The sequence below is a fragment of the Maylandia zebra genome, linkage group LG6 (assembly GCF_041146795.1).
Source record: "Maylandia zebra isolate NMK-2024a linkage group LG6, Mzebra_GT3a, whole genome shotgun sequence".
In the NCBI taxonomy this organism is placed as follows: Eukaryota; Metazoa; Chordata; class Actinopteri; order Cichliformes; family Cichlidae; genus Maylandia; species Maylandia zebra.
Genome location: NC_135172.1, coordinates 39,060,944 through 39,072,838, shown reverse-complemented (window position 1 = coordinate 39,072,838; position 11,895 = coordinate 39,060,944). Strand labels below are relative to the sequence as shown.

The following is an 11,895-nucleotide window of genomic DNA, read 5'->3' as shown; positions in this document are numbered from 1 at the left end:
TATGATTTACAAATAAATACACAATTAAATCATTCATCAACATTTTTTTCTAGCACTTCTGATGTGTGTAATGAATATCCAATTCAAAACATTTCTGCAAGAAATAGTTTAGAAATTGATGTACATTAGATTTTTCAGTTCATAAAAAAACAAATTATCTTTAGAAAACAGTCAGTGCTTTCAATCTGTGTTACACAATTTGTTTTTTGACCTTCAAATGACTTGTTTATCTGCAGGGAACCAAACCCTGCACTGTAATCCCTAACAGTTGTTCTAGCTCATAACTAATAAGCTCATAACACTCAAATGTCGTTTTGTAGTTGAGCAAACTATAAAGTATTGAGCTCTGTTGGCTTTTATGCAACTTTAATTGAATAGGGCTCAATATTTTTTAGCTAATTTGTTCGGAACGCTCAAAAAGTTTAAGAAGCATATATTAGTGACGTTCTGGTGGGTGGAGTCTTGTCGCTCCCTCAGGAAAGCTGAGTCAGCCATCTTGAATTTACCTTGATGCAGGGAAGATTTGGCCAGCCCGTGTGGATTAAGAGTCCCCAACTTCAACCTACCACGACCACCACCTTATTTTTTTTCATCAACTGCCCTAAATTTGGTAAGTCTAACGTGTTTTTGTTTTGTTTAAATTTAATTTCGATAAACATTCTTTTTTATTTTTTTACTGGAAATACATTCGTACTTTGCGCACAGTGAATGTTTGTTATAAATGAATTCGAATCCAAGTAATTGTAATTTTAGAAGTTTTCGAATGTGACAAATACGTAATGTTATTTCAAATTAGAACGGTGTAACGTTTTGGCGGTTTTCCGTGGGGGACAACATTTCCCATAATGCATTGTATTCTTGCCCGGGAAGTTGACGGTGGCAGTTCTAGCTCTATGCCTTTGAACTTTCTACTAAAATTTTCTACTGTCCGTTTCTACCGGTTGTCGTATTCGCCGGTAATGCACGTGCGTATTGTGAGTATACTTATTTCAATAAGTGTCCGTGTTACACAGTCAGTAGTTTACGCTGTTGAGCTATGTGTGTGTGCTAGCATGAAGCGAACAATAATAAACAACATGAGTGTGTTATCATGATGGTAATTAGACACATGTTTGTATTTTTTCGTAGTCTCAAATGTGTGGTTGTGAGATAATCTCGAAGTTCTTTTAACAGTTTAGAGGGGTATTCCACTAAGCGAGCTCTACAAGTCAAGCCTTGCGGAAAAATGCATCGCCTGATTCAGCCTAACATTACACACTGGTCAAACTCGGTGCTACGAACGAAGTTCACCTAAATTGTTCGCGCTAATTCGACAAGGCTCAACCAGCCAGACTGAGGCGCCTCCTTGACACCTTTAAGCCAGACCCTATCAATCTTTGCTAGATAAATTGAAATGAAATGAAAATAAAGAGCCGCGTTCTGCTCCCAGGCTAAGAAAGAATCATTGATGCAGACTGTGCGGATCACAAATACTCCCTAACCTGTAAGGCAGGGGTGTCCAAACTTTTTTCACTGAGGGCCACATACATAAAAATATAGGAGGGGCTGGGCCACTTACTAGAAATTAGGTAAAAAACCTTAACTTTAGTGTATTAAAGTGTATTAAAGATCACAAAATCACTTAAAAGTGGTCGAATATGTTATATTGTTGAATATAATTAAAGACAAAACCGCCTTCATCACAGCTTTCCATAAATTGATCTTTATTGATTCATTCAGAAAAAGTTTTGGTAGCTCATTTTCAGAACAGCAGCTTCAGATTTCTTCTTAGACAGAAGATTTACAGCACAGAGAAAAAACAATAAAGGGGAAAATAGGACGGGTAAATTTCAAGTTTGTTATTTAAGTTATTAAGCTTAGCAACACACCTATTAACATTAGTTTGAAACGGTTAACATTAACAGACTGAACTGGACTTAATAACAGGAGTGCATATAATCTTAGTAAATTATTGTGGTGAGTATCAGCTGCGCTGGGTATGTAAATCGGGCCATCCAGCTGCGGTGCTGATTCGACGTGACTCGTGCCAAAAATCCGGACAAATGTCACTTGATCAAGGAGCAGATCTGCATCAGATGAGATCAGCTGACTACGTGTGTGTGTGCTGTGCAAAAAATGTTTTTGAACATTAACAAGTCGTCTTTGTGCACATATTGTTTACAGATATCAGACTGCAAAGAGCGCTACAGAGAGTCAGCATTTCACCAGTTGTCAGTGGGTGAGTTTTATAATTTGTGTCCTAATTTAAATAAAAAATAAATACAAAGAAACTAGAGAATTTTGCCCTGAATTATTCAAAATTTTTAGATTTTTTTTTTGCAACAGAACAGACAAAATTAAATTACTGTGTGAACTTGTTGGCATAATTATGTTCCACCTAATTTAAAAATTGACATGCATTTTAAGTACAATGCGTGTAAACAGTGCATTTTGAAAAGCCAAAAGTGCAAACAGGGCTGAAATGGTTTTGACTGCAAATGTTTTAATTGCAGGGGTGAAGTTGGCCCAATGGAGTGGAAATGCAAGTTGTGTTCTGCAACTTCAAATACTCGGGGACAATTATTTTGGCACTACACTGTATTGCATACCCAATATTCACGAGTGTCCCCCCTGCCATGTCTCTATGACAGTTGCATTTGTACTTTTCCATCATTCGAGGCAATGAAAGCTCATCTGTCAAGATCACATAATGATTCACATAGAGTTGATGCAACTGAAGGAGCACGTAGTTGTTTTATATGTCCTTTGTGTAACTTCACACAGCCCTTTTCTGAGGGAATTCTGTTTGGTCACTTGAGAAATCATTTACGAAGTCATGAGATGGTACCATGCCCATTCAAAAACTGTAATTACAGAACAAATAGTTACTCAGCATTTAATGCACACAAAAGTAGAAAGCATAGTGGTGATTCAGGCTTTGGTGAATGTGTTGTATTGGCATACAACGATAGCGCCCCAGAGCTAGTTGCAGCAGAAAGTCTTCGGGAACCTGCTGAAACTCACAGTCCAGGGTCTGCAGACACATTTGATCTCGATGAGATAAACAGTCAGTGTGACCCAGACATGTTAAAGGCCCAGCTGAACCATAACTTGGCATCGTTATTTCTAAAGATGCAATCTATTCTTCATGTGTCAGAAATGGCATCTCAGGAAATAGTGGAACATTTGACTCAGATATTTTTCTTGTCCCAACCGATACTCAAACATGACATCAGAGAGGTCTTAGAGAGTCATGATATCACTGTCAGTGAAGCAATTCTAAATGAGGTTGTCAGTACTGTTATGGACTGCAATGTTATTGTCAGTGCCACAGCTAAGGGGAAGCCGTTATCCTCAACCAAGAGAAGGAAAACCTTCATCGAAAATAATTACCCTGTGGTAAAGCCTGTACAGTATCTGCTACAGCCAGGACACACAGCAGTACATGTTCCCATTCTCAAAATGATACAAAAAATCTTCAGTCATACAGATATTCTTGATAAAATTAAAGAAACAAAGGTGGCACAAAACGGTGTCTATGTAAGCCACCAAGATGGTTTGTACTTCAAAGAGAACACATTCTTGTCTTCAGATGAGTTCAAAATAACACTAATTTTGTACATTGATGATTTGGAGATAGCCAATCCACTTGGCACATCGCGCAAAATACACAAAATCTGTTCAGTATACTGGATGCTTGCTGATCTTCCCAGTAAATACCGGTCAGCCTTGCATGTGATTCAGCTTGCTGCTTTATGTAAAGTGGCTGACATCCAGACATTTGGGTATGAAAAAGCACTTGGTCCTTTGTTGAGAGACCTCCGTACCCTTGAACAAGATGGGATATTTATTGAGTCTATTGGTAAGGTAGTCCAAGGAACAGTCATGTGTGTGGTGTGTGACAATCTTGCAGCCCATGAGTTGGCAGGCTTTTCAAAGTCTTTTAGAGCAGAACACTTTTGCAGGTTCTGCACAGCAACACAAGTTAAACTTCAGACTCATGAAGTTGCAAGCGGCGAGTTCAGTCTTAGGACAAAAGACAGCCATAATAGTGATGTGCATGCCGTAATGCATGGGGTCAGTCGGAGTCAAAATGGTGTTCAGGCAGATTGTGTCCTGAGACAGCAACTAGAGCATTTTCATACTGTCACTGGCTTTCCACCTGATGCCCTCCATGATCTTTTGGAGGGCATTGTGCCTACAGAGCTCGCCCTGTGTATTGGAGAGATGATCCGTCGCAAATACTTCACCCTTGAATATTTGAATGACAGAATTCTGTCATTTCCCTACCAAGGAACAGACAAGCTTGAGAAACCTCATAAAATACCACAGAGCTTTGCTTTAAAGAAAAGCATTGGTGGTAATGGCCATGAAAATGCCACATTGCTTAGACTGCTCCCTTTGATTATTGGAAATGCTGTTCCTGAAGAGGATGGGATATGGACTGTGCTAATGGACTTAAAAGAGGTAGTAGAGTTATCACTGTCTTCAGAATTCACAGAGGAGTCCATCCAGTATTTACAGTCGAAGATCCAAGATCATAGACAGATGCTGAAAGAAGCCTTTCCAGATTTCAAACTCCGTCCTAAGCATCACTACATTGAACACTATCCTGACCTTATACGTCTTTTTGGGCCCCTTGTACACTTGTGGACAATGAGGTTTGAGGGAAAACACAGTTTTTTCAAGAGAGTTGTACACGATACACAAAACTTTAAAAATGTGTTAAAAACACTCGCCGACAGGCATCAGTACATGGTAGCATTTCATCTCAGTGCCTCAGGATTCTTCAGACCTCACCAGCAAGCATCAAATGTCTCCTCTGTACTGGTATCAATGCTTCCAGATGTTGCAAAGACATATGTTAAACAAATAACAGCAAGCAATGTTATTTACAGCACATCAAAGATCTGCATTGATGGAACTGATTATAATGTAGGAATGTTTTTGTCTGTTGGACAAGAGGGAGGACTGCCTAAGTTCTGTAGAATTGAACAGGTTCTCCTGGTTAATAGTAGTGTTGTCTTTCTTTGCCAAAGGCACATATCGCACTACATTGAACACCTGAGATCTTACGAACTTTTCCCAAATAATCTGGCTGTTCACACCCCATCAGAGCTAAATGACAAAACACCTCTCTGTGCTTACAACGTAGATGGAAGATTGCTCTTGACACCAAAACGTTTCATATTATTACATTGAAGATTTATTGAAGCAGGTTAACAGCTGACTTCAACATTCTCTTGGAGCTGTGCTGGGCAGTGGGTCCATGAATAAACTGCCTCACTCCAGCAGGTGTCCTTCCATACTTCCCATCGTTCAAGTGAGGCTATGGACTTGTGTACATTGTTTGTATCACGTTTACTCTCCATAAAAATTAATGTTTGTTCTTTTTTTTCCCTTTTTCTTTTTTTTTCTTCCCCTAGGAACCAAAAGATGGCTGCTGCCCAGAAGCATGTGCTGCGTGTGTATGTTGAACGAGACACTGCCCTGAAACTTACTCTACTTGAGCGACCAAAGTCAGTGGAGGAGCTGAAAGAAATAATTCAAGAGAGGTTCAAGCCAAGACTGGATGGGGACTTTAGCCTTCACTATGAGGATCCGGACTTTGATGGTGATCTTTGTCTCCTTGTGGACATCCAGGAGTTACCAGAGAAGGGCACATTAAGAGTTGTCAGACCTGAAAGCGACACCTTCTCTACTGCATCTTCTGACACAGACATACTCCCACATGTACCTGCGATACAGCGCCAGAAGAGTTGGCCTGATGAATTTGTTGTTCCTAGTTTTGGTTATGAAATGGATCATATACTAGAAGAAGGAAATCGAGTTTATGAAGAATCAGGAAAATTGCTGAAGTTAAAGAGATCACAGAAGAGTGAAATCCTTAGAAAAATGGCAGAAACAATCTACAGTTTTAAAGCATACGCACATGACAAGGAATTGGCAATGGCTGCTCAAGCTTTGATTAGAGCTCATCCATGTCTCAGAATGACAGCTGGTGAAGACGGGGCGTTGGGATGGAAACGCCACATGGGGTACAAGCTTGCATCTTACCGTAACAATCTGGCCAAAGCTGGGGTTGCAGAAGTAGCCATCAACACAGGGAGGCGGAGCCGAAACAACCCCAACAATGATCACCCCCATCAAAACATAAAGAAAGCTCGAAAAGCTGAGGTCAACTACATCACTAACCTACCGAAGGATCAAACCCCAGCCTCTCTGGAAAAAATGAGAGAACAGATCATGCATGAAGTCGAAAAGACTGAGAGAAACTACTTGGTCATAGGCAAGCTCATGGACACAACCTATGCCCTACGTCGCCAAGAAATTGTTGGAGCTGTTGTAGCTCCACGAGTGAGAGACGTCGTGGACAGATGGCCAGCCCTACTTATAGAGTCACAGGTAAAATAAAATTAAAAGTGTGTGTGTGTGTGTGTGTGTGTGTGTGTGTGTGTGTGTGTATATATATGTCTGTCTGTCTCTTTACTGTTCTCCCAGTTTTTAAAAGTCTAGATTTTCAAACAATTTACCAAAAAGCAAATGGCAGATGTAAAATGACAACACATCACTGTGATGTTTTTTTTTCTTTTTTTCCCCATTCATAGTAAACAAAGTCTCTAGAAGTTTATTTATTAAAATTTCCTTTAGATAACATTACAAAGAATGACGAATAACTTTCTATTTTGGCCTTGGTTCTGATTAGAATTTCTCTGGTTTTGCTAACCTGAGAACTTTTTAAAATACATTCACAATTCTGTTCCTAATTCATCTTTGTTCATTTCTGTGTATTTCTGTTCATGTACAGGTGGTGGCAGAGTTCCACCGAATCAACAATGTTAACCTGCGCACTCAATTCTACAAGGAGCTGGACAGACACACCCCTAGACTCATCACTTTGTTCCGAGACAAGGCCATCAAGACTGGCAAGATTGCAGAGGAGCTAGCAAAGCTCAGGAGAATTTATGACATTCGGGTAAATTTTTCATTTCACATGATTCAGGATTACATTAACCGATGGTTTGTACACAGCTGTAAGAAGCCATAGTGTCAATTGCTTCAACTGTGCTCCGAGATTAAGTGATTATGCCATGGATACAAGGTTGTCATTTTAGGAGAAGGACATCTTGACAAAATCTATCCTATCAAAATATCCAAAAAAATCCAAAATACAGAATTTACCATCTATGGCTAGGGTAGGGTAGGGTAGGGTAGGGTTACCCTTCTAGATTGACAAGTTTAGCCCGTTACACAAAAAGTTTGGACACCCCTGATCTATAACAATGACAATCAGAACATGGCTATCCAACACTTTGTTTTTACTCTGCATTTGTGTAAATACTATTCTAATAGATATTGTATGTTCATCTAGGAACAGCATGATGTAAATACAAGACGGGCCCTCGTCCTTCGTGCACTTCCTGTGTACCTGCGTGAAGATGCCTCCATGTTATTCAGGACTTGTGATGTAAGTGTACTGGCCTCAGCATCAACCCCTTTGCCTAGCTGTTCAGTCAAACATATGACATCGCTCAGAACTCAAGGAGAACCAGGGTGTATATCAGGAAGGAGGTTCAACACAGTCCTCATCTGACTTGTTTTCTCCCATATATCAACTATTGTTGAATAAGATTGCAAGAAGATTGTTACGCATAAACCAGAAAACATGAAAATAGTTGAAAGATTATTATACAAAAAAAATCTGCAGATAAAAACTATCTCCCTTTTAAAATTCAAGTGTTCTATTTTTTTGGAGGTGCCATGTTGTGGTCAGAGAAATGTTTGGTAAATAACAAAAACAAAAATCTTGGCATATATTTATTATTGAAAACATTTATTTAAACATATGTTTTGAAGTCAAACCGAAATTAAGATTATTGTAATGCATCATGATGTATCGCCATATCAAATTAAATCGTTGACATTATAATCCTAAAAGAAACGTGTGACTTATGAAGATTCACACCTCTAATCAATAGCATGATTTGTGTCCTTGTGGGGCTGAACTCATTCTTGTATTATTTTTGTTTTGCAGTCAGCAGATGGTCCAGACCTCACTGACACTCCTGTGGCTCTGCTGACAGTTGTCACGGATGACACTACTGATTCGGCCCTCTTCAGTCCCGAAAGCATCTGCATTGTCATTGAGGATGAAATACTTGTGAATGGTCCCACAAATCTGGCTGAGTCATTTCTCCTGCTCTTTGGGTACATCTATGCACTAGACCTACAATACCCAAAGAAACTTGAGCTTACATTCACATTTATCCAGAAGGTTGTGATGTGCCTTGAGGACAACAAACCACTGAAAGGGCGTCTACTGACGCTGAAGAATGATTTGTTCAATGAGTGAATCACTCAGAATGGACTACTTGTTGAGCTGAGTATTGAGGAAGCTTTTTTTTGTTTGTTTTTTTTCCTAATCATTGGGCTTTTCTACTTCTAATTTAAAGTGAATGACTGCTCATTTTGTGGACTATTCATGTTTAACGTTGTGTTGCCTAATACCTCAATGCACTACCTGATGTTTGTTCCCAGTTATGTACAGTTGTGTAAACCAGTACATGGATGCCTCATTTCTCCTGCTTTTTGGGTAGTTCTGTGCACTAGACCTACAATACGCAGACTCTCGAGCTTTTATTCACATGTATCCAGAAGGTTGTGACCCTTGGAGTCTTTTTCTCTTGTTTTATTTATGAAGCACTTTTTTATGAGTGAGCTCTGTTGTTTGTGCCTTTTTAAAAGCACATTGTGTTTAATAAAAAGTTGTTAAATTGTTAGTGTTGTTACTTTCATGTTTTCTAACACTTTTAGCTGATTATAATTTACTGGGCAAATAGTTCAGAATTATTTGTAAGTGTATTTCCCACAGTATTTTAAAAATCTTGAAGATTAAGTGTTATTTCCCATATTATAAGTTAGAAAATATGAAAAAGTTTGAGTTCATTTCCCACATCATATGAGTTGCAATATGTAAAATATTTTGAGTGTATTTCCCACCTTAATTAAGTTGAAACATATTGAACATTTTGAGTTTATTACTCCCTAATTATAAGTTGAGGAATATCAACATTTATGAGTTAACATTGAGGTAATTTAAGGCAACTGCAACTACAATTTTTATTTTAGTTAAACTTAAAACTTTTAAAAACATCACTAGAAAATTGTTGTGTAATCTGTTACACAACAATTTTTGAGTTCTGTGAACTTATTAGGTTTTACAGTGTGGTTATGATTATAACCCAGACTACTTGACTTCAGTACAAACAGAAAACAGAAATCCCAAATCAAATATTCTAATTTCTTTCCTGCACATTCTACATATTTATATGCAGATATTTGTCTATAGAGAAAATCTGTACGTTTCCTTTAATTAACTGAAATAACACAAAGCCAAGTTAATGATAGCTGTTCTCAATAAAATGTGTAAGGTAAACATTTGTTTCAAGTGTAAACAATATTGACAATTTGTACAATATGTACTTTCTTCCTTTAAAGTATAATTAAGAGAATTATTTTTCTTTAGACTTTCTAAGTGACTAAGCCACTGGGACACAGATTGTTCCTTCTTAAAATACAAACAGGAAATGAGAAAAAATAGATATATGTGTGTAGTTCAATTACACAAGCTTTGACCTTGTGTAATCAAATGTCAAACTTGAACATGTTTAAAAAACAAAAACACTGAACCACAAATTGATTAGACTAGTGTAGAAGTGCTTGAAAAAAACTCAAAGTAAATGCACTACATTTAACATTAAACTAATATGTAGAGATAAAGATTACTTACGTTGTGCTCTGTCTGCTAAGTATTTGAACAAAATAAATGTAGAACTGTTTATCATTAAATACCCAGTCAATATCAGAGAGCGTGTCAGTTTGACCTGTAACATATCACAAAGATTTATTTAAAGTTTAACTTGCCTGAAATTGAAAATTAAGAAGAACATGAAATAAATGTAGTACATTCCTACGGAAACGAGACCTTGGATATCAAAACATCTTTTCAGGCCACGCAGAATCTATGAACCTTTAAACCAACAGTAAAGATGTGATCACAGAGCAGAATTTTATTTTAAATAAATGGGTTTTTGTACGTTTTTGAAGTAGGTGTTTAGGAATTACAGCCATTTTTTATATATTCACCTATTTTCAGAGGCTCAAACCAGAGGTGTGGACTCGAGTCACATGACTTGGACTCGAGTCAGACTCGAGTCATTAATTTTATGACTTTAGACTTGACTTGAAAAAATGTTGTAAGACTTGTGACTTGACTTGGACTTTTACACCAATGACTTGGGACTTGAATTGGACTTGAACCGGTTTACTTGAAAAGACTTGATATTTTACCCCAAATATAAAATTTAACATGCATATTATATAGAGATTGAAAATGTGACGTCATTCACGGGTAGAACCACAAAGGATTCTGGGAACTCGTGGCAAGCGGTACTAGCGCACGCAGGCTTTCAATTAAAATCACTCACACAGCGATAAAAAGAAACACAAAAATGTCAAGAAGCTGTTGTATTATTAACTGCAATAGCCGGTCGCATGACAGCCACGGGAAGCCGACGGGTAAAGAGATCGGTTGTTATCGGATTACATCGTTGAGGAGAAATTGTTCGAGCCATGTTTCCGAAGTAACAAAGAGGCGACTGGATTGCAGCCATTCAAAGATCAAATATAACGTCCCAGAACCCTCCAGCTCACAGGTTAGTCTGCTCCAAGCATTTCCACAAAGGTCAGTCTGCTGTTGTAGTTAATACGTCATTTTTCTTAACATAATTGGTGATATAGGTTACAAGCAAGTCTGGCGCTGAACAGAAATTGTCGCGCTATGCTCCTTTATTTATTGTGTTTATTGTGCATAAATAGTGAATTGTCCTGACACAATATTGCGTTTCGCTTCTGTTATTATGGTACATTGACAAAAACATATACTTTTATTCACAGGATAAAACAGTTGTTTTGTATCACTAATTGTCCAGTACGATTACAGCATACAATATTATTGTCACTGCTACATTTCTGTGATGCTACCAGAAATTATTTCCACTGCTAATTAATTACCATTGAGCTCAAAGGTCCTATTAATAAACGGTTAACGAATGTGTATTTATGACGACAATTTGTGAGACTGGTAAACTTATGATACGTACGATGGTCTTTACTTTCTACACAGTGCATTTCAAGGTCCTGTACCCATCCGTCGGTAAACTGTACCTGGGCTTGTTGCAGTGACCTGAAGTTACTAAACTTCATGAGTGTATGCACTCACTCCAAGAACCGTATAATTATAAATATGCATATAAATATGCTACGATGTGATGGCTGACTTCATCTAACTAGCAAATGTTTTCCAGGCTACGTTGGTGATGCAGTTTTTTTTTTAAATGATATTTTTAAAAAAATATCTTTTTTTTATGTATGATATTTTTTTCATGCGATTTTAAAGCCAGTCCTACAACCGCATCCAAGAATAACATGCAGCTTATCTCAGAACTGTCGGTAAAAATTATTCTTGGAGCTCGGTTTAATTGAGCTGCATTTTAAAGAGGTGCAATTTCACAATTTGTGTATATTTTCTAAGTTCACTATTTTTTCATGTGTTGAGAAAAACACAGATTTAAAAATTACATGGTCTAATATTTACATTTAGCATATAACTGCAACATGCTTTTTTTTTCGTTTTTTTTTTAAAGACTCGAAAGGACTTGAAATTCAAAATTTCAGACTTGTGACTTGACTCAGACTTTTACACCAGTGACTTGAGACTCGACTCTGACTTGCCTGACATTACTTGAGACTTGACTTGAGACTTGAGGATAAAGACTTGAGACTTACTTGAGACTTGCAAAACAATGACTTGGTCCCACCTCTGGCTCAAACATAATTTGGGCAAACTAAAAAAAA

The 11,895-nt window shown here is 37.7% G+C and overlaps 1 protein-coding gene across 3 annotated transcripts; it reads left to right on the top strand.

The window, feature by feature from the left end:
• The first annotated feature begins 426 nt into the window (after positions 1-426).
• Positions 427-8,707, top strand: LOC143419064 (uncharacterized). 3 transcript variants are annotated; one of them, XM_076885212.1, is made up of 6 exons: positions 427-610; positions 2,164-2,218; positions 5,406-6,384; positions 6,788-6,955; positions 7,352-7,447; positions 8,015-8,707. In XM_076885212.1, the coding sequence occupies exons 1-6, from the start codon at positions 511-513 to the stop codon at positions 8,330-8,332; spliced, it is 1,716 nt and encodes a 571-aa protein (XP_076741327.1). In that variant the 5' UTR covers positions 427-510; the 3' UTR covers positions 8,333-8,707. The 3 variants fall into 3 exon arrangements, with proteins under 3 accessions (XP_076741327.1, XP_076741328.1, XP_076741329.1); XM_076885213.1 differs by lacking the exon at positions 427-610 and adding an exon at positions 746-974; XM_076885214.1 differs by lacking the exons at positions 427-610; positions 2,164-2,218 and adding an exon at positions 4,072-5,302.
• The last annotated feature ends 3,188 nt before the right edge of the window (positions 8,708-11,895 follow it).

Bases quoted from the DNA above. Each gene is read 5' to 3' on its own strand.
- LOC143419064 (XM_076885212.1), top strand. From the start codon at position 511: ATGCAGGGAAGATTTGGCCAGCCCGTGTGGATTAAGAGTCCCCAACTT. The intron at 2,219-5,405 runs GTGAGTTTTATA...TTCTTCCCCTAG, and splicing joins ATTTCACCAGTTGTCAGTGG to GAACCAAAAGATGGCTGCTG. The intron at 6,956-7,351 runs GTAAATTTTTCA...ATGTTCATCTAG, and splicing joins GGAGAATTTATGACATTCGG to GAACAGCATGATGTAAATAC.